The 27670-nt window shown below is 40.8% G+C and overlaps 1 protein-coding gene and 1 long non-coding RNA gene across 2 annotated transcripts; both read right to left on the minus strand.

The window, feature by feature from the left end:
• Nucleotides 1-544: 544 nt before the first annotated feature.
• Nucleotides 545-23104, minus strand: ptger2a (prostaglandin E receptor 2a (subtype EP2); the record flags this gene model as incomplete). The annotated part of the gene is made up of 2 exons (XM_037696737.1): nucleotides 545-832; nucleotides 22316-23104. Coding segments are annotated over 2 exons (1077 nt in total), but the record flags the coding sequence as incomplete, so codon positions are not given.
• Nucleotides 23105-25806, minus strand: LOC119428682. Its single transcript, XR_005187710.1, has 3 exons — nucleotides 25761-25806; nucleotides 23331-23383; nucleotides 23105-23249 (listed from the first exon to the last, which is right to left on the minus strand). It is a non-coding gene; the product is annotated as an uncharacterized LOC119428682 (long non-coding RNA).
• Nucleotides 25807-27670: the final 1864 nt, after the last annotated feature.

Consider the following 27670-nt stretch of genomic DNA (forward strand, 5'->3'; position numbering starts at 1 on the left):
CATGTAGCCGAGTTGTTTATCGGTTTCTGGCTTAAAAACAATATTTTCAAGCAGTGTAGGACTCGCTTCCACTGGTGACTTGATTCCAAGTTCCCTTCCATTTCTGTAAAATGTTTGTTGTTGGCTCAAGCCCTTTCCACGAATACTCAAGACGCAAAAACGCTCTTGGGCTAAATCGTTTAAAATATGATCCCCGCACCCCTTCAGTTAGCAGCTGTTTGATATTAAATTAATTCAGTGAAAGTCAAAAGATCCTAGCAGCAGCGGAGGCTTAAGATTAGCCTTTTCATGGCAAAGTCCTGGATAAATCTGCATGTATGCTTCTTGAAATGCTCAAAATGTGCAGTGCTGCTCAGTAATTGGCAAGAAGCTCGTTAGAGGAACTCATCAGGTATACGGCAATGACCGTAATGAATTGAGCACACCCAGAAAATCAACATGGGTGGGACGATGAGTCCCATCGAACTTCTGAAGCCCACGAGAGCCCAGAGGACGGTACGCTTCAGTCACGTGTCCGGCGAGCGATAGAGCAACGCTGCCGCGGTCATAGGTTGTCCTCCGAGTAAAACTCCTTGCACAGCGTCGGGCAGGACAGCTCTTGTCGCGCGGGTTTGATTTCTCTGGCGAGTGAAGATCTGCGCACGGAACTTCTGACGCTCCCCAGGGGGACCTTCAAGGAGCGCCTGACAAAGTGCAGCACGCCGGGGGAGAGGATGATGAACACCCAGGGGTCGATGATGGGGTTCGCGGAGATGAAGCGGAGGGTCTGCAGGTCCAGCGAATGAGACTCGTATTGAAGATCGGTCGTTATGGAGTTGATGTACACCCGGATCTGTGGAATCAACAGAGAAAGGCAAAAGGAGATTACGTATTGGTGGAAACCTGGTGTCAACGCCAGCCATGACCTCACTGGCAAACAAACAGACATCCTGACTGACGTCCGGGTTACAGAGCCAGCACTGAACACGTAACGACAGCCGGTGAAGACCGGGACACGTTCACTGCCGTCAAACTGTCGGACACGAGATGACCAACAGGAACTGAAACCAGCTCATTTAAACACAAACTGGTCTTCAGATACTTCAGTGTCATATTTGTGTCTACCTTTTAGCATTTTTTTTTAGCTAATTTCAGCTGTTTTCAGATAAATTCAAGTTTTCCGTAGTAATTTCTGCTACTTTCAGCCTAATTAAATTATTTCTGCTAATTTTAACTTATGATCCTCTCAGTTTTTTCTGCTAGTTTCAGCGTCGTCTGCTATTTTAGCTACTATTTAGCTGTTTTTATGCTAACTTTAGCTTTTCCAGCTACCGGTAATTCCAATTTTTTTTAGCTCATTTCAGCTCTTTCTGCTTCCTTCTGGTAATTTAAGCTTCTTTACGCCTTTTCTGCTATTTTCAGCTTTTTTAACTAATTGGGCACTAATTGAAGCAGCCACCTATTATTATCCACCTGACAAGGGTTTCTTAACTTTATTTATTTATTGAGGACTGCCTTGAAAGGCAGACACCTATTATTTTCCACAGGAAAAAGGTCTTACTCTTCCTTCAACTTTAACGTGGTCTGAACCTCAATGTGTACCCCCACCAGTGTTGCCAGACTGGGCGGTTTACCACTAATTCGGTGGTTTTCATTCTGATTTTGTGGGTAAAAATTGCTTTGTGGGGATAATTTGGGCAGATTTGGAGCCAGATCGGTGTTTTTTGAGTTAACTTATTGAGTTAACACATTTCAACTAATCATTCATCATTACTGGTCTTAGCGAAGCTCCCTTGATCTGTCTCCATCACTGATTGGCTATTGTCATCTGCCAGGGCATTCAACGTCAGAGCGTCCGCCATTTTGAATGTGGCAGAACTGCCGGTCAACTAAATGGAAATGAACTGAACTTCATAAAGCACCGTTCTACAAAGTCTTTTATGTTAATCCCTGTCATTCACACGCTAATAGATTTGGAAAACTAACAGGAAACAAATACAACACTTGTAACTTTTAAAGTGATTATTTAAAATGTTTACTCCTTAAATGTTTAGGTTATACAGTAGGTAAGCACTAAAGGAACATATGTATTATTTTGAGTGTTTACAATTACTAATGTGGTGATAAATATAGAAATATTCATATTGAACATTTAGTCTGTGTCTATAATAACTGGATCCTGAAATGTGACATGTTGATTTTCTGAATAAAGAGAACTAACGCTCACATTTAACTGAGGTCACATGACCTGGAGGGTTGAGGTCTCTGGAATAAATACTGATTAACCTTTGGAGCCATTTTGGTTCAAGATGGCCGCCACAGCTAACTCGGAAAACTCAAAATTGACTGTAACTCCGTCATTATTTGAGATGTGGAGCTGAACTTTGGTTTGGTCGTAGCCGAGAGCAAGTTGTTGTACATTCCTGATGCAAATAAATAATCCAAGATGGCTGCCTTAGCTAAAAGGGAAAAAAATACAATAACTCAGCTATTTTAAAGATAATGAGTTGAAGTTTGGTGGGGTGGTACCCGACAGCGATGCACAACACAATCTGAATTCAAATCTAAAAATGCAAGATGGCTGCCAAAGCTAATTTCAAAAATGGATATAACTCAAAGGTTTTCAGAGCTATTCAGCTGAAATTTGGTGTATCGGTAGCTGAGCGCAATCCCAAATAGACTCTGAGTGCAAATCAAAAATCCAAGATGGCTGCCTGAGCGAAAACGGAAAAACTCTATAAAACAGCCATTTTTAGAGGTAATAAGCTGAAATTTGGTGTGCAGGTAGCTGAGCGCAATCCCAACACATACTTCTGTTAAATAAATTTTTTTTTTTTTTGTGCTACTAGTTAGCTACTAGTAGTAGTCGCTAATATGACGGGCAGTTCCCGTCAAAGTTTCTCCAGGAACCTCCTCGTTTTTGTGCTCATTCTGCCTATTTAAACATAATTCAGCAAATGTGTGTTCTTTCGGCTTTCTTCTGCTCATCTAGGCTTATTCTTCCATTTCAGCCATATTTCAGACCATTTATTAAAGTTCCTCAGCAATAAGCGTGCACACTGATTTTTCACAGGAAATGCAATTTCTCTATTTATAAATTAATATTCATATAAAAAAAATAGCAGCTTCTTAAATGTTTTCTGTTTGTGGATAATATCTCTCGGGGATGGGATGAGTTTCTTACAAGGTTTTTGTTTTGTTTTTGCACGCTCCAGGTTGGATTTGAATCATTTTACAACCTGATAAAGACCCGATTCAGTTTTATGACGCCCCGATATGTAAAAACCCTCAAACTGAAAGAGGATCTCACGAACGCTAATAAAAGATCTACGTTTTCAGTTCTACTTTTGCGACTGAAAAAAACATCTGCTTCAACTTAACCAGCATTTCCTTCTGTAGCTGTGAACATGTTATTTACCCCTCCCAACTTCATTTTTGTCAAAAAATCAATTGCAGATAGTTCAGTGCATTGACTTGTGGGGTGGTTTGTACTCTTTACTGTCCCGGTTGAATAGTTTTGCACGAGTATTATCTTTGTTTGGTGTCTGCTCGCTGCTGCATGAATAAAAGTAGTAAAACATCTGCGTGTTCGACAAATCAAGCTCCCTGATCTTATCATTTCACAGCAGACACTGCGCCCACAGGATGTTTACAGAGAACAGCAGCGTTCTCAGTCCACATAGGATATTTAATTTCAAACCAAACAGATGGAGGCAAATGTTTTACTGAATATGTGGCAATCTGTGCGCTCTTAAGATGAGCCCAAATCAGACAGGCATTGTCACGCTGATAACCATGGCGTTATCTGCGTAACAAGATAAATCTTTACTGGAACAACGTGCGCCACAAACGTTACGCAAACATTAAAACCGCCAAAATACTCAATGATAATAAAGCAGTGAGGTACCCAGAGGGAATGGTTTGGTTTGGACATAATTTGGACCACAAAAAAAATCATTTTAGTTATGGAAATAAACTGATTTGCAAGGAGCTGCGTCTATAAAGGGTATAACAAGGAGTGACATCACAAGGTGAGCGTTAGTTCTCCGTGATAACAGAGAGTGAAGGTCACTAGGCACAGGTGAGGCCTCCATAGGTGGATTAGAGCTCATTATAGTTTGATAGAGGTCACATTTTGGGTTTATATGAGGTCAGCTGGGCGTATTGTATCACGGATCAACATGCGGGGCAGAACGTCAAAGTTCATGCTCAATGATCCAGGTAAAAAAAACAATCCAGCAAAGTTACGGTAAGTCAGGCCCTCCGGACGGTTTCTTTGTGTTGAAGCGTTTCGTCTTTCATCCAAAAGACTTCATCAGTCCGAGAAGCCACAGCAAACTCAGTCCTATAAGTAGCACACTTGCATAGTGGGCCCACCAGTTTGATTAATTCATTCAACCTTTATTTATACAGGTTAGTCACATCGAGCCATGTGGACTCATTTACAAGAGAGACCTGTTTATCTTACTTAAATCATTGACACCCCCACCAAACCAAACAAAAGATGCCCTGAAAGATCGTCCATACTAGACCTCTTTTTAACAAATACGCCTCATAGCCACTAAATGCTTTGAAAGACTGGTCATGGCCCACATCGAAGCTACCATTGACATCAACGAGGACCCACACCAGTACGCATACCACAAGAATTGATCGACAGAGGACACCATCTCCTCTGTGGTCCACTCTGCTCTCACCCACCTGGAGCAGAAGGACTCCTACGTCCGTATGCTCTTTGTGGACTTCATGTCTTCAACACCATGATTCCCCAGATCCTGATGGACAAACTACTCACCCTATGACTAAGCCCCTCCCTATGCAACTGGGTCCTGGATTTCTTAACCAACAGACTGCAGTCTGTGAGGATCCATAACTTCTCCTCCTCCACCATAATCCTCAGCACTGGCTCCCCTCAGGGCTGTGTGTTGAGCCCCCTCCAGTTCACTCTGCTCACATATGACTGTGCACCTAACCAACCTACTTGATGGTGATAAGATGGTTTCTGGAGTCTGCCCTTTCCCCTGTCAACTCGTCTGAGGAACCCATGGCCAAAGTGGTTCAAAACATCAAAGTTCATGCTCAATAATTCAGGTAAAATAATCCAACAAAGTTAAGTCAGGTCAAACTGGTTGGCAAACTATTGCCCCTTTTCCATAGGTCCTGCTTGGCTCAGCCCTTATTGGGCCAGTACAGATCGGATCGCTTCATTTTCCGTTTCCAGAGTGCCTATTAGTGCCCCGTTAGTGGGCGGATCATTATTATCAACGCACCAACACCTCTTTAAAAACCGTCTCGTTACATGTCGCTCCATCTAGCTCACTCTGAACTTTTTCGTCGGCCAGCAAACACAAAAACGCCTGAACTTCAGCATTTGACCACGGTTGTGACATTATTGTTTGTTTATACCTTCAAAATACTCCAAAATATGCTCCTCCGGATTCGAGTTGTTTCTAATGGCGGGTTAAAAAGAAAATGGCGGATCGGGTTGCAGTGGAAGTTTCTGAAACTCCGCCCTTCGACCAATGACTCCACCCCCTGACCAATTAGTAACCGACAGTGCGCTGACGTCATGTTTTAGGGTCCTCAATGGAACCGCGGAGAAGTAGGTACTGAAAAAACTGTCCGGTTCCACGAAGAAGGCCCTGTGGAAAAGAACACGGAACCGGTCTGAGCAGGGTAACGCGGGGCCAAGGAGGAACTGTGGAAAAGGGGCATATGTGAGTGTGCTACTTATGGGACTGAGTTTGCTGTGGCTCCTCGGACTTATGAAGTCCTTTAGATGAAGGACAAAACGTTTCAACAAAAAGAAACCGTCCAGAGGACCTGACTTAACTTTATTGGAGATGTGACAGAAGTCCAGTGTTGGAACCACGGGTGCTACTTTTTCATGTATAGGTTTGATTTTATTACTAAAAGGGTAGTGACAGGTGTGACTATACCGGATTTGGTTTTCCTCACAACTCTGTTCCCCAACTTTTCACACCAAAAACATTGTAGGATTAAAGAACGCTTCAAGTTATCTTTGTCTACAACTATTTGCCTCCTTCCACTTCCAATAAACTAAAATGACGGGAAATTGATCATTTGGGACTTTTTTCTCTTTACTACCCACACAGAGTCTTTGATTAATAATTGCTTCATTATAGAGTATTTGACCTATTTTCAACAGTCCGCTTTTTATTACAAGAGCGTTATTATCATTCCTCGGGCCGAGAATGAGCAACAGATTTCACTGATTAGTTCCTTGATGCTGGCTGAAATAAATCAGCAGCTCCCGCAGCTTTTGGACTAGATGAGAGGCATTAAATTCCCTCTGGGGACTATCACAAGGTTGAGACTCAGCTTTTTAAAGTGAGCTGTGGAAGCAATGACCAGTTTGCAGGTTTAGAAACTGCTGCTGTTCTCCCAGGGGGATCAGAGAGAAACAATATACCGTTAATAAGGGGAACAGTGACCTTTGTAGAGTCGATGTATTCCCTGATAAGACCTCTCTGACGCACAAATCAGAGAATCCAAATTGGTCACGCTGGCTTCAGGCCTAGGTTACGACAACAATCATGACAAGGTCATTGAAACACCCCAGTGATATTAACAGAGATAACATTCTACTTTTGTGGCATGACTTTCTTGCACGCGGCTTTGCAGAGTAGTTAGCAACTTAAAATGTCGTGCGGCTACATTTTGTACAGCCAGTTCATGCACATCGTTTTGCTGCCCACCTTCGCCCACATTGTGCCCGTCTAAGCACTAGCATCTGCCGCCACGCTTACGATTTAATCTACACTTTGAAATCATGATTGGCAAATTTGGGACATTTTTTAAACACATGACTAGAGCCCGGTACTTTCCTCCGAAAGGGTGAGGAAACCTTTTTTTTTTTGGTGGTGGTGGGTGAGCATTGCCTCCCTTGGTGACACCCCTTGATTCGAGACAAAATGTTACAAGACATTTTGATGAAGAGACTCTGGGTTAAGAGCGAAGCAGTGTTACGGTTGCCTTACGGAGCTTTTCCGCCTACATTCTAAGCGTCGCTTCTTTCTGTTTTTGACCTTTCAACTTAACGTTTTATTTAACTAGCCGTGAAGTAACGGAGAGACAAAGTGCTGGTGCTATACTGGGATAGCATAAAGTTTGTTGGTGCTCAGCCACACATTCCTGTTTTTGAATTATTTCAAGCTGGATAGCACGACTGCACTCTCCCCAGCGGTAAACAGCTATTAAAAGTCTTGCATAACGGAACGTCAGCAGCTGTTTATGTGTAAAAAAAAGCTTTCTTGGACTGTAAAATCAGCGGTGGCGCTGCATGAACGTCCAGAAAGCCCCAACAACAAAATATTCACACTTTAGTGTTTTCCTTAAAGAACAGCACGTCATCAGTTTAAACGCAACCACAACATCTTTACTTGGTATACCGCCAGACCTCAACACATGTGGGGAACGAAACATGGCAAGACGGACGACTTTTTTTGTGTTGTTATTTAGTCAAGCTGTGCCGTAAACGCAACTTGCACTGCAAGCCTATTTTCTTCTCTGTCAGCAGCAACAGGAAGTGCAATAAAAGTGTGAAGCAGCTTTGATGGTTTGACGCTCTTGAGAATGTCGTCATCTGCCTGAGATACATTTTCCGGACAAAAAGACAGATTTTCTAGTGCGATGAGCAAACGCTTGAGTCAGAGGTGAAAATCATTTCATCTCTTTTTGTCCCGAGTTCAAACCTACCAAAAAAATTGTTAATAAAGGGAAAAAATGATGGCATAAACGCATTATAAATTCCATTATTATACATCCTCTTGCTGTCATTACCTCTTCGACTCAAAGGGTTTTGGTCTGGCATTTTTATTTGCGGGGATTTTGCTCCAGCTCTCACTGGAGCGGTTCGCAACCGAGTGTGAAGCAGTTGGGATGAGAATCAGCACCTCCGAATCTGAGGCCGTAGTCCTCAGTTTGAAAAGGGTGGATCGCTCTCTTCGGGTCGAGGGTGAAGGTTCTGCGTCAAGTGGAGGAGTTCAAGAATCTCGGGGTTTTGATCATGAGCGAGGGAAGAATGGAGCGTGAGATTGACGGATTGGTGCAGCGTCTGCAGTACTGCGGACTCTGTGCCGGTCCGTTGTGGTGAAGAGGGAGCAGAGCTGTAAGGCGAAGCTCTCTGTTTACTGGTCGGTCTACGTTCCTCCCCTCGTCTATGGTCACGAACTCTGGGTAGAGACTGAAAGAATGAGACCGTGGATACAGGAGGTTGAATTTCCTCTGCAGGGTAGCTGGACTCTCCCTTAGAGATAGGGTGAGAAGTTCATCGAGCTCTATCGAAGTCACGTGGTCAAAAGTCAAGGTCATAAATCAAGGTCAGAAGTCCCCCTTACTTTAAATAACTCTAATTTGATAATCGTTAAAAAAAAAAAGAGTCAAACTTCAGTTAGACGCCATGTGGGTCAACAAAGATCCCTATTGGTTTTTAAGGTCGCAAGGTCAAAGGTCACTCCTTGCTTTAAACGGCTCTAAATTGGGAACACTTTTACATAGAAATGTCAAACTTGACAGCTGGACACCTCATGGGTCAACAATAATCTCTATTGGTTTTAGGGTTAAATTTAACTGTTAAACTGGAGTTATAATTTTAGCTTCCTGCTTCTTTGCCAATGTTTCCCTACTTCTGGCTCTTAGCTAGCATTTTTCTGCTTTTTTTTCTAGTATTTTGCTACTTTTGATTTTACGCTAGCGTTTTATAAAATTATTTTTTTTGCTATTTTTTTAACGCTTCACTACTTCTGGCTATTCGCTTGCATTTTCCTGCTTTTGTCAGCAATTTGATTCTTCTGCATCTTAATTAGCTTTTTTTGGCTTTTTAAGTAAAGTTTAGCTAATTTTAGCTCTAAGCTAGTTCTTTCATGCTTTTTTCTTACTAACGTTTCACTACATCTGGTTCTAATTTAGCCTTTTCTACATTTTTTGCTAGTGTTTAGCTACTTTGGACTCCCAGCTCACTTTTTCTGGCTATTTGCTAGCATTTTGCTACTTGGCTCTAAGCTAGCAATATTAACTTTGTTGCTAAGCACTTGTGACTCGAAGCTAACTTTCTCTTACCTTTTTGCTAGCGTTTAGCTACTTCTGACTCTAAGCTAGCTATTGCTTGCTGCTTGCTAGTTTTTTCTGCAAATCATTTGACTATTTTTGGCTACATTTTCATTTACAGCTTAGTTTCAGCTAAGTAAAATCATCTAGCAATAAGCATTCACACTGCATTTACACAGAAAATGCAAATCTTTCTAGTTTTTAAAGCAATCTGAGATAACTAGAGGCACTCACATTCAACCGTGTCATCATATCACAGCTCCATATTGGCTGAAAAGTGTCATATAATCCTACTCTGTGTGTCTACGTGTCAGCTGTGGTATCACTTACTTGAAAACCCTTGCGTATTTCCATAAACTTCCTCATAAATTATTCATCTGTTGTAGTATGTCTGAATGTGGAGCCTTGGGGTTGCTCAAAGAACAGACATAAAAAAACGTTAATATCTTTGTTTAAACCACACCATCTTTGGTTAATAGTCATGTCTGATGGTAAAGTGTTGTATTACGTGCCCTGACTAACAATATAAAAGCCATTTTGTTCATTTTCAAACAAATAGATTTCAAGACTATTCATTTTAACGGCCTGAATTTTAGACTTAGATCATCTTATGCTGGAAAAAGTCTACAAAAGTAATGTTTTCATGATAAATTAAATCGATCCATTTTGGTCAAATCTAAAAAAACAAGATTGCGTGCATCCTACCACAAGATGTCACGTCCAGAGTACGTGTTGGGAATGTCTCTCAGCGACTAAGACAACAAATCTTAGCTTAAAATCTGTAAAACTGACTGTTAAAGCCACTTTTTATGTTTTTTTAGGTCAGCTGGCCGTGGCATCCATCTTAAAGTTAAGCATGTGGAGAAATAATTTTGAAAGTTTAATTTCGTCCTGTGGTTCTTGAGCACACGATCCAAAACATTACTGCCTTTGGCAGATAGCCATAATTGGTTAATCTATATAAAGAACATGGAATTATAGGAGCAAAGTCAGGTATTATTGATAGGGATGCACAATACTGGATTATTGTCCGATATCCGATATGCAAAACTTATTTGGCCGATAACCGATACCAATACTGATATTTTTCCCTATACCTACTTACAGAGACTACATATCTTTCTCTGCTGTGGAATTAAAATACATTATTCTGCTTGATCTTTGTCAGTTTAACCTGCTACCAAATGCAGATGCCAAAAAGGAGGCTGAAAATGATGCAACACTTCAAACTTGGATTATGTTTAATGTCAAATTTATTCATGACATCTACTCTCTCTAACACAATGACAACACTGGAACAGTGCAAATTTGCAAATTTTCACAAATCTAAACTCAACGGTGCGCGTGACGTCATAACGTTGTGTTGAAACACCGCCTTTTATATCGGTGAGTTATTTTGATGCAATGGCCGATATTTAACTTGATCGCTAATATCAGCCGATAATATCGTGCATCCCTAATTATTGACCACAGCATGGAATATTGCTGAGATTTATTGGTCTTTAAGGTCCTTCTGTTCACTCCAGCCTCAAAAACTTGGGTCTCATTTTGGCATCTGTGATGGTCTTTAGAACAGGGTGTCCAATCCTGGTCCTCAAGGGCCACTTTCTTGCATGTTTTACTTGTTTCTCTGCTCCAGCACACCCGATTCAATGGTTGAATTACCTCTTCGTGTTCTGCAGAAGCCTGCTAATCACCCATTGATTCAAATTAGGTGTGTTAGAGCAGAAAAACTTAAAACGTATAGGATCGTGGTCCTCAAAGGACCAGGATGGAACACGCCTGTTTAGAACAACCTATAACAACTACATACTGTAGCAATTGTTTCTTTTATCTCAGGAACGTCTCAAAATCGATCAGTTTCTTGTCAAAAACTGAACTTGAGAGGATCATTCATGCTTTTATTTCTTCTCATTTTCCTTACTGACATATGTAAACCAGAAGGCGCTTGACCATCTTCGTACCTGTTTTAGCTATCCTTCACTGGCTTTCAGTTCAGTTTAAAATTCTTGCTTAACTTTTGAATACACCCTGACTTGGTTCAGCATCACACAATATCTCACACGTTAAGGTCGTCAGGTTGTTGTTGGTACCTCAGACCCATTTTAAATCTTGTGGAGCTCGGTCGTTCCAAGCAGTTGGACCATGACTTTGGAAAGCGCTGCTTCTATTTTGACACAACCTACATTCAATCGATGCACTTAATAAACGTCTAAAGGTGTTATTTTATTGACAGGGTTTGAGTTAGATGCAGAGCTTTGATGTTTTACTTGCTTTTCTATCTGTAGCACTTTGCAATATTGCTATGAAACTTTACTTCTCCCAGCTGAAATGAGTCATCTTTATGTGGATCATAAAAAGAAGAAAATTCAATTTCAGCCTGTTTCGAGATATTCCTCAACCAAAGGTAGTTCATTTCAGGCATATCAGTTAGCCTGACATGAAGTATTGTAAAAGGGTTTTATACGTCGTCGTACTGCAGGGCAACAAAAGGACATGTCTACCAGTGTCAAACAGGTTAATGAGGTAATTGCTGAGACGTATGACTAGACAGGAGTAGGGACATGGCTGGTGGCAACATGCGTCTACGATATGGAGCATTTAGGACTGACGTTAGTTGGATTAACGGATGGAAGAGGGTAAAGTTAGATACTTGCTTATTAAGACGGATAAGAAAAGGACAAGAAACAGCAATCTAGTACGTTGTATGTACCGGTAATCAGATGTGTGTAAATGAAAAGAAGTGGAAGAAGGTTAATTTTCCATCAAAACAGCCTCGCCAAATTCCAGAAAGTTTCTAAAGTTTTTACAGAACCTCGTCTGAAACCGTATGCTGATTTTGGCAGTCCATTATCATGATCTACAGCAGTAGTTTCCAACTATTTTTCCTCAGGCCCCCCCCCCCCCCCCCCCTCATGCATCAACAGAAAAACTGATACGTGTGTGAGAATGGCGGGAAAATAATAATTGGCTAATTTATCATAATGGATAATATATTCCAGGTGATTTTTCTTTTTTTATTAAAGTAGATAGCTAGTGCCCCAATTTGTCATAATTATGGAAATTCGATGTAAGATTTGTGGCAGGCGCTTAGTGTTTTTTTTTAATTTTTTTAATTGTGTCAATGAGCTAAAGATCCCCCCGCATGTATATGCTGATGAGACCGAAATCTGGGATGGATTCTCCTTCACACAGATTCTAATTCCCCATTTTGCTCTGTTTCGTGTATCGTCTGTTGCGAGATGAAGTGTCTTCATATCCTGCTGGATCATATCTATCCACCTCTTCTGCCATCCCCTGCTTCGTTGACGGTAAAACTCTGTGTATAGCCTTTTGACCTTGTTGTCATCTTTCATTCGCTGCACATGCCCATACCATCTCATTCTTGATTCCTGAATCTTATCCGTGATTCATGCCATGTCAAGCATTTTTCTGATATTGTAATTAAGCCGTATAACCTTGAGGCATGCTCCAAGAATCCCACGTAGCATCTGTATTGGTGTCCTTTCCAGGAGTTCCTCTTCCTTTCTCTTTAAAGTCCATACCTCAGCTCCACAAAGCAAGACTGGGCGTACCATCATCTTGTACACTTTCCCTTTAATATGAATCGGCGTCCTTTTGTCATAAAGCACTCCTGTCAACTCCTTCCACTTTTGCCACGACGCACCAATTCTGTGTTTAACATCTTCTTCACCGCTTCCTTTGACGTTTATCACCAACCCCAGATACTTGAACGTATTGACCTGCTTCAGTACATTTCCTCTATTATCAGTAATTGTTAAGGTCTCGTTTTCTCGCTTTCGAGCAGATCATGGTCTGTTTTTGCTGCGTTTATTTTCAGACCTTTACTCTCAGGTGCCTGCTGCCGCCATCTGAAACTATCTTGGAGATTAAATTCAGAATGTCCAGCCACAACTAGGTCATCTGCATACAGCATATCCCATGGCACTTCTCTCCTAATAAGCTCAGTAACTGTGTCCATCATAACAATAAACAACAGTGGGCTGAGACATGAACCCTGATGAACGCCAACTTTAAAATCAAATGCTCTTGTGTTGCCTTTGCCAGTTCTGACCGTTGATATAACACCTTCGTACACGGAACTAACAATCCAAACTAGCTTCTCCGTAATTCCTTTCTGTCTGAGGCTCCAGTGAACCACCTCTTGCGGGACTCTGTCGAAAGACTAAAAACCCACATACGGTGTGCCCGAGTAAACATTCGGTACAAAACAGTAGATCCACATGCATGCAGATTGAAGGATAATTCACGCCTACCGGGAGTCGGTTGCTCCATGGCCAACTGCGGCTTGAGCAAAAAAAGCGACTTGTTGGCGGTCTGTCCGGTTTAGTTGCTTCTCCCACCGACCAAAAAAAAATTGACATAAAATCTTTTTCGAAGTACTAAAGGAGAAATTTTCCTTTCTTTCAAAAATTGCCATGAAATAAGCAAATTATTAATTTTTTTTTTAATTTTATGTGGAGTTTTTTCCAAACTAAAAGCACTTAAGGAGCTAAAAGTTTTAGAAGCCTTTTAAATTTGATATTTTTATTTCTGGCTTACATAACCTTAAAAGACTGACTAGTTTATGGTGAACTAAATAGTATTACTGTCACAGTTTAAGGATAAATTGAGGGTTAAATATTGTGATGTACCATATTTTTCAGACTATAAGGCGCACTTAAAATCCTTTAATTTTCACAAAAATCGACAGTGAGCCTTATAATCAGGTGCGCCTTATATATTAATTATGGTTGTGGTTACTGACCTCAAACCAATTTTATGTGGTTATTGTGAACGAGTTGAATAAAGTTTGACTTATATGACTGTTTTGCTTTGCTTAATGCGCCTTATAGTCCGAAAAATACGGTAATGTTTAGGCTACATCACTCACCTCTGTTCAAATAATAATCAAACGCTTCTGTAGTAGAACTCTGCAAGAACACTAAGAACAACCGAGACTCGTATTTTAGCTGCTTGTCTTCCCTGCCAAGTCAATTTATATAAAACTATTTACTGTAATATATAACCCACCCACTACCAGGTGCATTTTCAACTAAATAATCCACTTTTTACACTTCACCTGTCTGAAAACTTTCTTGGCTCTCTCCAGCTGCCTGGCAGACCTTGCTTCACCTCACTGTGCCCGGATCAACTATTCCATTAGTCTCTCGATGAGGGAGCGATGAAAACTGATCCTCGTGCCCTTTACCAGCCTTCAGGGTTTGCTCACCTTGTGCACAATGTTCAATAGAGAACAAGTAATAAAAATAAAAAAAACCCTGACGCAAATACAACTTGATGTATTTTCTCTAATTAATATGATAATGACACGAATAAAACCTCTGACCCATTTCGGTAGTTTCAGTTCATGCTGCTTCACAACTAAGAGCGGTAGCATCGATAAAAAGCTTGTCATTACATGTTGAGCGCGTTTGTAACGTTCCAACAGTTCCAGCAACTGTGACTGTACTCTGTGCAGCAAACGGCTTTTAGAGCCGTGTCTGCCTTCATTAATGCAAACATCAAGTTCAAAACGCTGCTTTTAATACAAACTTCAGGCTCCTGTTAGATACGAGTCGGAGCTTGGCAGTTTATACCGAGGTGCACAACATTGTGCACTGCAGGGGAAATTATATTGATTTCACGTTTGTGGTCAAAAGTGACACTTATTAAAAAGCTGATGTGGTTTCAACGAGATGGCCCAGGAGTCGAAACGAGCGCGCAGAGTGAAGATCTGCTGAAGTCAGTTTGGGCGCTCATTGACCGAGGCATCCAGAAATACTGCTGTCTTTAGAAATTATTAAAAGCTAGACAAACTGCATTTCCTGCGAAAATGCAGTGCGAAGGACTTGTTGAAAAACAGCTGAAATTAGCAGAAAACTTGCTGAATTGTAACTGAAATTGAAGAACGAGACTAAATTAGCAGAAGAAAGCAGAAAGAACACATACTTGCTGAATTAGGTTTAAATAAGCAGAAATGAGCACAAAAATTAAGAAATTAGCTAAAAAAAGAAGCTGAAATTAGCAACAAATAACAGCTAAAAAATAGCTGGAAAGGCAAAAAAACAACCAGAAAGAGTTGAAATTAGATTAAAAAATGTGGAATTAGCTGAGAATGCTAAAATTAGCATAAAAAGAGCTAAATAGTAGCTGAAATAGCAGAAAATGCTGAAAATAACAGAAAAAAACTGAAATGAACATAAGCTGAAATTAGCATAAAGAAGTTAACTAGGCTGAAAGTAGCAAAGATTACCATGAAAAACTTGAATTTAGCTGAAAACAGCTGAAATCAACTAAAAATACTGTAGCTGCAAAGGTAGAACAAGCTTAAATTAGCAGAAGAAAGCAGAAAGAACACGTTTGCTCAATTAGGCTGAAAGAAACAGGAATGAACACAAAAAGTGAAAATTACCTGAAAAAAGCTGAAATTAGCAAAAACAGCTGAAAAGTGGCCAAAAAGGCAGAAAGGAGCTTAAATTATCAGAAGGAAGTGGAGAGAGCATATTTTTGCTGAATTAGGCTGAAAAAAGCTGAAATGAGGGCAAAAAAATGTGGAATTAGCTGAAAAAGCTCAAATTAACACAAAATAGCTAAATAGTAGCTGAAATAACAGAAAAAGCTGAAAGTTTCAGAAAGAAGTTAGGAAAAGCACAAAAACATTGTAGTTAGCAGAAAGATCCTGAAAGGAGCACAAAACAGCTGAATCCCCCCACCCCCCAGCTGATATTAGTTTAAAAAAAAAAGCTAAAAAGTTGATTAAATTCAGTTTATTATATGAAAATTTAGACCAAGCTTAATTTGCAGAAGAAATCAGAAAAAACATGTTTGCTCAATTAGGCTGAAAGAAGCAGCTGTATCAATAAAGTTTGAATGAATGAGCACAAAAAAGTGGAAATTATCTGAAAAAAAAGCTGAAATTAGTAACAACAACAAAAAAACTGCTGAAAAGTAGCTACATAGGCAGAAAAAAGCTTAAATTTCCAGAAGGAAGTGGAGAGAACACATTTTTTGCTGAATTAGGCTGAAAATGTTGAAATGAGTGGAATCAGCTGAAAAAATAAAATTAGCATAAAAGAGCTAAATAGAAGCTGAAATAGCAGAAAAAGCAGAAACTAGCAGAAATAAGCTGAAAGGAGCATAACAAGCTGAAACTAGCAGAAAGAAATTAGAAGAAGTGCAAAAATGCAGTTAGCAGAAAGAATCTGAAAGAGAACAAAACAGCTGAAAAAAACCAGCTGAATTTAGCTGGAAAAAAGCTAAAATGTTTGCTGAAAATTTAGAACAGGCTTAAATTGGCAGAAGAAATCAGGAAAAAAAAAGTTTACTCAGTTAGGCTGAAAGAAGCAGAAATGAGCACAAAAGTTGAAATTATCTGGGAAAAAAAAGAATTTAGCAAAAAAAAAAAAAACCAGCTGAAAAGTAAAAAGGCAGAAATAAGTTTAAATTAGCAGAAGGAGAAGGAAGTGGAGAGAGCACATTTTTGCTGAATTAGGCTGAAAAAGTTTAGATGAGTGCAAAAAAATGTGGAATTAGCTGAAAAAGCTCAAATTAGTAGAAAAACAGCTAAATAGTAGCTGAAATAGAAAAAAAATGAAACTAGCAGAAATAAGCTGAAATTAGCCGAAACATGTTAGAAGAAGCAAAAACATTTTGATGTTAGCTGAATGGAGCACAAAACAGTTGAAAAAAAATAGCTGAAATTAGCAACAAGTAGCTGAACAAAGTTAAAATTTGCACAAAGAAGCTGAAAGCAGCTGAAGCAGAACAAAATGTGAAAGGAGCAGTAAAAGGTTGTAAACACATCTAAAGATTTGAAGGATGTAAAATGAGCTCAGTTCATTTTCTATTAGAAAAAAACGTCAGAAAAGGCTAAATATTTCAAAAAGCTAAAGTTGCGCCAATACCAAAAGTCGTAGCAGGGTTGTCCTGAAAGAGCCGAACGTTTTGATTCATGGTTTGTTGAAATATCACAAAATTTGTAGAACAAGAAAGATGCAGAAAAACGTACGGGATAAAAATGGATCATAGCTTCATGAACGTTCCCACAATAAAACACTTGCAGTTCGGCGCCGACTCATTTCACAGCTAACCATAAACTTTTATCGTGTTTGTTTAATCACCGTCAGTGTTTGTTAATAAACAACAAACCTGCTGTAAAACATAAAAAAAAAAAAAAAAAAAATCCTGCTTGCCTCAGCATTTGTCGTCTTATTCACGTCTAATCAACTAATAAATGTGAGTTGTTGCCAGAAAAAGAAAGGGGATGTTTGGTCACATCTGCCTTAGCGTTAAATAAAACAAACCACGGATGTTGTTACAGTCTGATGTCAGATATTCTCAATAAGTACTTTTAAATAAATAAAAGCACTTAAGACGAATGGTACATTCCTATTTTGGTACATCCCGTGTGGTTATCAGTCACACTTTGTAGATTAGTGTTGTTTGTGCATATTATTATTGTACATCTGGAGGCTCTGTTCCCTCATGATGTTCCCCGTCACATCCTGGACTCCTCACAGCTTTCGAGGGATCCCGACTACTCGGAACAATAGACCTTATCTGATAAACATTTGCTCCGGCTATAAAAACAAGAGCATAAACAAAATATAAATTTGTGAAATTTAATGTCACATGGACATGGCCGTGTTGTTAATGCTGTAATGCATTCTGGGAAAATTATGTAGACATGTTTCTCCACCCAGCTACATCCCCATCCTGCAGCTGAAAACGACAAAGACAAAAGATGAAGAGAGAGTCGGACAGAAGAGCCGCTGTTTGTGCAGCTACTGAGAGCGCTTCTGCCGCAACGAGCTCCGCCTTCTATCGCGAGCTGCTCATGACGAGTATCCGCAACAAAACATGTTCTCATATATGTTAGAAAAGTGTGTTACATGTTATATAGGGCTGGGCGATATGGACCAACATGAATATATCGATAGTTTTAAGATAAATCGCGATATATGATGTATATCTCGATATTTTTTTTCTTTCCACGAAATAATAACAAAAAAATATTTCTGAGTCAAAGCTTTGTCCCGGTCTCAGCTGTAGAACAAGACGGCTAAAGCGTTAGCCGTCTCGTTAGCTGCTAAGATAAGGACCGTGTGTTTAGCGATATGATAAGATGCTGATTTATTAATGTCGCGCTCTCACTGTTCCTCTCTAGAGATGCACCGATACGATGCAAATATCGGTATCACTACAGGTATCGGAAAACTTCTGGATCGGGTATCGGCAGTGGTGGCATGTAACGAAGTACAAATACTTCGTTACTGTACTTAAGTACATTCTTCATGTATCTGTTCTTTACTTAAGTAGAGTTAAATGTGGGTACTTTATACTTTTACTCCACTACATTGTACATCAAGTATCTGTACTTTCTACTACACTACATTTCTATGATGCGCTGCATTACAAGTTACATTCATGTTACGGCTTTTTGATTTGTTTGTTAGGTTGAAAGTAACCAATGGTGAGAGGGGAGCTGGTCCATTGAATCACTGCAAAGTGGGCAGGTAACGTTAGGCCCGCCTTCAAGAAGAGCTGGGCCAATGACTTATTCTACTATATACATCATTAAGCTGGGTGCACCCACAGCACCACTAACACACCAAAATGTATTTCACTGCAAGAGAGTCAGCCAGAAGACATGCTCCACCCATGGCCTTATTGAAAGACTACTCGGTACAACAGGACAGCTTCTCTCTCCCAAAAGAGCCAGATTGGACTCAAAAAACTTTGAAAACCAACTTCTTCTGAACTTGAACAAGAAATTCTTGCTGCAATATTAAAATGTGTCAGTTCATGATGTTAGGACAGGAGACAAGAGATGTCTCCAAATGTCTCGACGCTCAGGTCCAAGTTTTGAAAATGGTGTCAGGAAGAAAAGATCAAAGCTGAATTGTTAAAAAAGTATATATGAAGTAGCTTAGTGTGTTTTTTGTGTTAGAATTAGAAAAATTAGAAAGAGTTATTTATTTTGTTCTGTTACTTGAAGATAATTATGATTGAAATAATTGTTTGAAAAAAGGGGCAGATATAATAAGATGTTTTCTTCTTTCTGCTGCCTTTCATTTTAAAATCTCTTGTATCTTTTTATATTGTTATGGAATTGTTTTGTACTTTTTTTTAAATGAATAAACTTTATACCATACCAAGTTAAAATATTGTTCACTGTTGACCCATTACAAGGTCGACTAGACAGTATTTTAATTAGAGCTGATGACACATTGGAGTTGAAATGATCAGAGCCTGTTCCTTTGTTAGTTGTGTCTAATGCCCCTTTTGCTCAAGCAGACAACTTTTACTTAAACATGTTTACTGCAGTTAAAATGGCACATTGGTTTTGCTTTGTGTTAAATAAAATTTTCTAAGGTAAAATCATTCCTCTTTATTTTGTTTAATGGCATTTAACTCTGCAGGTCATCCCTGAAATACTGACACACAGAATCACAAGTCCAAGTGTGAACTGTGTCACAGAGTAAACACAATAAAAACATGTATTATCTGCAGCATCGTTCATTAAAATGACTCAACACTATTAATGTATTACACAAAATATACATATGGTAGGCACAATTAACGATATGTAGACCATTGCATTAATAATTCAGCAAGTACTTTTACTTTTAATACTTTAAGTATTTTAAAAGCAAGTACTTATTTACTTTTACTTAAGTAAAAATGTTAATGTGGTACTTCTACTTTTACTAGAGTACATTTTTGTCTGTTTATTTGTACTTTTACTTAAGTACAGTGTTTGAGTACTTTCTCCACCACTGGGTATCGGTTACAATGTGTCCGAGCCATGACTGGGCAGATCTATTCACTCTAACTCTATGCTTTGTGCTCTGAGTGATGTCACGCGCTAGCGTACTGACTGAACAAATGAAAGTTGTGTTGTTTTTACATGTTTGCCCGAGCTTGTGAAGCTCTTGGTGTATTTGTGCTGTTATGGTGCAGAGTTTTCAATAAATTTGTAATTCAATACATTCATGTCTGCGTTTAACAAAACTAATGTTTTAAGTTAATTCAGCACTTGGTTTGTAAGCTCAAACATCCAGGTAGACAACAAAAATGGCTAAATCATGTCATCGGGACCTGTTTCAGAAACTGGTCCAGATGACGTGATTTAGCCATTTTTGTTAATTCGGCACATTTTTCTGTATCGGATCGGTATCGGCCAACAATAAACATCAGGTATCCGTATCGGAAGTGAAAAAAAAAAAGAAGTGGATCGGTGCATCTCTATTCCTTTCATAAGGCACAGCACGGCTAAATGAGTTCTGACCCATGGTTTGTTTCAGGGAAGGAGGCTGAAAACGCACTCGGAGCTGCAGCTGCAGATTCACACACGTGTCATACGCCACTTACAGCTGTTTTGAATGGTGAAAAAGATCAGTAGTTCCGACCTTTTGTCGGGACTTGTTTTCAGCATGGTCTACAGAAATAATTTTTCTGCTGCTCATCTGACAATTTAAATCCAAACCATCTCCGAACAACCATTGTTTTTCTTTTTGCTCAGCAGCTAAGCTGCTCTTCATACAGTATATCTCCCGTGTTTACTTGTTGTGCTAAACGTCTCTCGCCCACCTCCTGGTGAAGCAGGAAGCGGGGAGAGCGCGGGAGGGGCTGGGTTTGTATTCAAGGAGGGTCCGCGTGGGAGAAAGAAGACAGCAGGAGGATTTTCAAATATAACACATCATTTATAGCGACATAGTCTCATCTTATATTGCAAAAAATATATATCTCTATGGGCAGCACGGTGGCGCAACTGGTAGAGCTGCTGCCTCTCAGCGAGCAGGTCCTTGGTTCAAACCCCGGTCCAGGGGCCTTTCTGGGTGGATTTTGCATGTTCTCTCCGTGCATGTGTGGGTTTTCTCTGGGCTCTCCAGTTTCTTCCCACAGACCAAAAACATGCATGTTAGGCTGATTGGTAACTCTAAATTGTCCCTAGGTGTGAGTGAGAGAGTGAATAGTTGTTTGTCTCCTTTGTCTCTATGTGTCCCTGTGGACTTGCGACCCGTCCAGGGTGTCCCCCGCCTCTCGCACAGTGATTGCTGGACATGGGCACCAGCGACCCCCGTGACCCAAAATGGAGTAAACGGGTAAAGATAATGGATGGATGGATATATCTCTATATTTTTTAAATATCAAGATATCACCCAGCTCTAACATTATATAATATTAAATGTGTTTTTTTCACTTTGCACATCCGTCCAGCCATTATCTGCTACTTGTCCTAATTTGGATCGCAAGTGTGCTGGAACCGTTGTAAAAAGCTAAACTTTGTACCGCCACAGAGCAGTACACAACAACGCTTAGCAAACAACCACTCACGAATCATGAGGAGGACATGTGAGACAACAGAGCTGGTTTCTGGGTGGTGGGCCTCAGTTTAAGCCTGTTAGCTTTGCATTAGCTCCAGAGCTAACATACTAGTGTTTCCTCTGCTATTAACCCTAACCCGCCCAGTCAACAGAACCAAGCTCCCTGCCTAACGACCCCACCCCCACACACGGGCAATAACTATCGGTACTGATGTAGCGCAGGGTGCAATACGCGCTAGCAAAAATGCTACTGACTTACCACTCCACACCCCGGCCCCTGTCCATAAAAACCGGCAGCAATGTAACACTAAGCTAAAGGGTCGGGCATCACAGACCTGACTCCACCTCCCCCCCGGTCAACTAAAATAAAATAAGACGAGTGTCCCACCAAGGGAATTGATCTAGGGGAAACACTGCATACTAAACATCACAAGTTGATCACGTTTGATCGTTTCCACCCATATGTTGTTCATAACGACGCAGAGACTTATACTAAACAGAACTTTACTGTCACACATCATAACTTTTTAGTCTTGACTTGTTGTGTTTGTCTCAACTCAATGTTTCCCCTACTATTGTACAAGGAGGGCGCCCTCACCCTATCAACAGAACCGAGCGCCTTGCCTACCGAACTGAAAGCCAAAGTGGTTCAAAACATCAAAGTTCATGCTTTCATGGGCCCCAGAAACCATCTTATCACCAGAAAACTGGTTGGCCCACTATCTGGGTGTGCTGCTTGTGGGACTGAGTCTGTTGTGGCTCCTCAGACTGAAGAAGTCCTTACGTCTCAACAAAAAAAGAAACCGTGCAGATGATCTGGCTGAACTTGGTGGCGAACATTCACAGCCCAGTGAGACACAGGTTTTACTCTTCGTGTATTCTCTTCACTCTAACTTATTCTCAAACAAGGTGTGTGTCATGTGCATTGATCTTACCACCAGCGGCAGCGTGCAGATGATGAAGATGATGGTCATGAAGACCAGCATGATCAGGTGCTCCACCTCCGTAGCCATGGACATGGTCCTGCGCTCGCTGTTGGACCTCGTGGGCACCATCATAGACCTGTGTCGGTTCCTGCGTTTGTACATCTTGTAGAGATGGTACATCACAAAGCCATTACACACCACAATGGTGAGTACTAGGACCAGCATAATAGTGGCATATATGTTAGCATAGGCACGATCCTCCTTCCCGTCTGGGTTCATGTCAATAAAGCACCATGTGCCAGGGCAGTATTGTACATACCTACCGAATCCCGCAAATGGGAGCAGACAGAATAATGTAAATGTGAAAAACATCACTGGGATTGTGATATAAACCCATTTTTTGGTGACATGCCGGCTGTACAGGTAGGGGTACCCTATGGCAAAGCATCTGTCTAGTGCCATAGCCAGGAGAAGTGACATGGTGGCCAGAGTGAAGAAGGTCATGCTGACACCAAAGTAATGACAAACACTGCTGGTGCCGTTACCTATAGGCATCATCTCAACAAAAGTCATGTTCCAAGCATACGACAGCTGCACAACCGGACTGATCAGGCAGGTCCCAGCCAGGTCCGTGACCACCAGCGATATGATGAGGATGTGAAACAATCCGGTGCGATGCAGGTTCTTAGCTCTGGAGTCTCTGCGTCGTCGGATTTCCAGGATCACCAGTGCCGTGACGTTACCAAAGATGCCTGCGCCGAACATGATGGCACTGATCAGCGGGCTCTCGTTTGGGTCAAGGGTCTTCTTTAAGTGGCACGTGTCGTTATATATATCCATTGTGGCAGAAGGTTGGCTTGGTTTAATGAGAAACTGCTTCCATGATTCCCATTAAAGCTTTAAAATGAGACGTTAATAGTTGTCTGGAGTCATCCTGGTGAATCTAAAAGAAGAAAAATACCTCTTAAATTCATATTTATTTATACTATCAACCCAGTCATATACAAAAATAAGGGTTTCTTACCTGTATTAGGAATTTGGTTTTATTGGTCGACTCGTGCACATTTCACCAACAATCTACAAAATAGACAATCCAAAAAAGCAATTTTTATTACACTAATACACGTGTTGGTTTATGTAGAAATGCCTTAATGGGAAGTAATCCCTCGCGATTTCGCAGTTCGACTTTCGCGGACTCGTTGTTTCGTGGTTTTTCAACGTTAAGATTGTACACGACACACGATTGGCTGATTCATGGAAGGAGACCAGCCAGAGCGTTGTTCTCTGTATCCCGACGCTGACTGGCTCAGTAACCGTAGCAGTCTGTCTTGCTCTGTATCCCGGGTGCTGACTGGCGAACACAGAGATCTGTTACGCCAACATCTGTAGCAGTAGTAGAAGTTGCGTCCAAGGGTGAAGATACTGCACCACCCTGAAGATGTGGTGCCTTTAGAAGAGCTGTAAATGCTCTTCTTGGCTGTGCAGTACACATTCATCTCATCTTCATCGTCATCAGTACTGCACAGCTAATTCATCGCATCCTTCAAATTGTAATTGTATCTTCACTGGTGAGTACCCATATAAAGACTTTTTTAAAGGTTTAAGAGTTTAGAACATTGTTAAGAACCTTGCAAGAGTGTGGGAAGGGTTTATAAATTTAATTCAATTCAATCCAGAAATACTTTATTAATCCCAAAGGGAAATTAAGTGTTGTTGTAGCTCGTCATCGTGGTTTCATTTAAGAGTTGTTATAGATGCAGATAGCTGTGGGCAGGAAGGATCTCCTGTAGCAAATCCGAAGAATCTGGCCACAAACACCGATACGTCCACCTGGATCCAGCTTGCTGTCAGATCCGGCGGGCCTCTCGGTCCTCCTGGGCAGCAGGACTGCCTGAATGCCGGGCAGAATTCCTCCATGAGAGATGGTCACTCCTCCCAGCAGGCGCCTTGTCGCCACGGACAGACAGCTGAAGGTGCCGAGGGATGATCCCGGTCCTCTCATTATCACGAGCCGAGTTTCCCAGCTCCAGGATCTCGGCGGTCAGGTCCTCCAGCACCGCCACCAGGTTGACGGGAGTTGGTCCACGGCACCTCCTTTTCAACTCATTTGGGATTTGGGGCTGTATTTGAGGTAACATTTGAGCTTTGAGATGTTAATCAGCTGCTTCTGTTTTTTTTTTTTTTAAACACCTTGTTGCTATGGTTACGCATCATAACAAATGCCCAAAGGTAAAAAAAAGTTTCAGTAAAAATCCTTCCAGCTGTGCAGCATCCGATACCAGAGGAAATTATTTACATCCAGAAAAAAAAGAGAAATTAAAGTTTTCAAAATAAATAACTCAGAATGAATGTGACAGAGCTACTCCAACATGCAGCTACCCCGAGCGGCGCAATTCTAGAACACGGCCTCAAATAAAGTCTTAAATATATAAATAGAGGGAATACCGTACTTACTTTCTTGTCACTGACCAGACAGTTGCAGCATCACGAGGAGAAGATGTTTACTGTTTTGACTCAACGTCAGCCATTCTAAATACATGGATCCCTCTAATGTTGCACGCCCTAGTCTGGTTTAGATTATCCAGGCAATGAAAGAGCTCTTCCCGCCCCTCAGTCTATGATTTTAATAGAGGGCCATTTTGCATATTCTAAAAAAACAAAAAACAAACAAACAAAAAAAACAGTTCTTTAACTCTTTCTCCAGATTTACCAGTGAAACTAGAAGTTGTTCCTCTTTTAACCAATATCATCTGACAGGCGTTGTCATAGATTTCCCAAGAAAATCTATGCAAACACACACATATATATATATATATATATAAATAAAGGTTTTGCGTAAATTGGCCATCCTGAAACATAAAAGGCTTTTTGAAGCGCCTGCTGTTAATAACAGACTCCAGTATATCAAACTTAACAGCTTCTCTTTGTGTTCATGATTTTTTTTTTGTTCTATGTCCATAAATTACTTATGGTTGCATGTCTCCTCTGGGGGAATCCTGTGGTATCAGATGTTCAAGATTCAATAAAAAAAAGATGCATAAAGAAGAGCCATAAACACTGGTTAGATCTCTGACAGATGTTTCCAGATGTTGGTCTGCATCTGCAGAAGTTTGCTCATATCAGCTATGATAGACAGTATGCACATCTGCATATATTAATATGCATATCATCAGCATATCTGATGATATCAGATATGCTCACTCTTTACATCCTTGTGTTCAATGTTTAAAAATAAGGATTTATTTAAAATAAAAGGCTAAAACGAGTTGAAACTAGAGCCGAATAGCAGCTGAAAACATCCCCGAACTCCACTTTTAAAAGAAACCGAACTCCTTTACTGGATTCTCACAGAAATGGGAGTTATTTTTAAATTGTCATTTTGAAAGTAGAGGACTGGCGCGGCTCGCCGACTGTCCCGTTCGCGCGGACCACGCCGGGCGCTGAAGTTTCTCACCTGCTTCACGAGCCGTTCCGAGTTTGTTCCGCGCGTGGACACGTCCGGGTTTAATAAAGGGAGGAAAAATGTCCAGTTTTGCCGGTTACTTCTCCATTGGAGCCGCTCGGGTTCGAAGGTAAGACGTGGTTGTTGAGACAGGAGAGGCGCGCGCCGCTGTGATGAGGATGGCATGAATGGACTGGAGTACAAGGGTCGTGACGTCATCAAACCACGCCCATATAAAATTACACGTTAAGCCTAATTGTGACTGTTTCCAAGCGACACTAAAGCTAAAAAAAAAACAGCAACAAAAAAAACTTTGTTTTGTTATTTATTTATTTTTGACTTAAAGCATCATGCAGGTATTGGTGTTTATTTTCAACCTGATGTCATATAAAAAAAGATACTAAAGTTCATGCTCAAAGATCCAGATAAAACGTTCAGTCAGGTCATCTGGACGGTTTCTTTTTTGCTGAAATGTTTTGACCTTAATCCAAAGGACTTCTTCAATTTGAGGAGCTGCCAAAAAAGCTGATTCCCACAAACAGCATTTCTCCCTGAGCAGTAGTGATGGGGAAAGACATCACCCCCACCCTCTCCTTTCTCTTTCTGAGGCTGTCTGTCACAGCAGAGAAAGAGAAAGGAGGGGGTGGGGTGAGGTCTGTTTTTGCCCATAGTTTCTGCTGTGACAGCCTCAGAAAGAGAAAGGAGGAGGCGGGGTAGGGTGTGTCTTTCCCCATAGTTTCTGCTGTGACCGCCTCAGAAAGAGAAAGGAAGAGGCGGGGTGTGTCTTTCCCCATCGCCAATCGTGTGTCGTGTATAATCTAACGCCGAAAACCCGCGAACGTCGAACCGCGAAGTATCGAGGGCCTACTGTACTTTTAAGCAACATAAAAACTAAAAAGCGGTTTTCTCACGTAATCGAGGCGGCCGGTTTACACACACATATGTATACATATATATATATATATATACATATATATATATATATATATATATATATATATATATATATATATATGGTGGTGGTGGCCATTTTGGATTTATCCGTGGCAATCCAGTCTTTGAAGGCTGCACAGAAGACCATTGGAATCAGTCTCTCCACCATCACAGACCTTTACACCTCCAGATGCAGGAAGAGGACCACCTGCATCATGAAGAACCTTACTCACCCAGCACACACACTTTTTGGTCTACTCCCCTCAGCCAGGAGGTAGAGGAGCATTAAATGTTGAACCACTAGACTTAGGAACAGCTTGTACCCTGAGGCTGTTAGACTCATGAATCCCTAATCAGGATTATCACTGGGGCATAATCACTGTAATGCCACTTGATTGCTGATATGTGCTGTTGATTATCCATGCTGCTGATCTCATGCTGCTGATTTATTTCATGCTGCTGTGTTCATTCGTACTCACCTGCTCACACAGACTCATGTTCGTGCTGCTGTTGTTCGATATATTGTTTTTGTAGTGCTTAGCATGTACCACATACGATGTGCATGACAATAATGAAACCTTGACCTTGAAAGGAACCTGTTTTATGCCAAGATGCAGCCACACACCAAAATGGAAGTTGGCACCGCACTTTTTTTTTTTTTTAGGTTATCGCGTGCACAACATGCACGGACAGGTGGACGGACGGACAAACAGAGAGCATTTCCAATTCCCCGTTTTTGCTACGTGAAGATGGACAGAAAAACTAAAAGTTTAGCTTCCAGCATAATTAAAGAATGAGGCAGTTTAGGAAAACCACTGAACCCTTTTTAAGCTCCCTGAGGCAAACACTTGATGTATTACATTTCCAAAAACATTGGGCAGGAACACTTTCCTTTGTGCGACGTGATAGATCAGAAATATGAGCTGCTCAGTCGGCATTGGGACGAATTTGACTGCAGCGTGTAAGCTGGTATATCATATACTCACACG

Source organism: Nematolebias whitei, chromosome 23 (assembly GCF_014905685.2).
Source record: "Nematolebias whitei isolate Nwh7 chromosome 23, NemWhi1, whole genome shotgun sequence".
Taxonomy (NCBI): domain Eukaryota; kingdom Metazoa; phylum Chordata; class Actinopteri; order Cyprinodontiformes; family Rivulidae; genus Nematolebias; species Nematolebias whitei.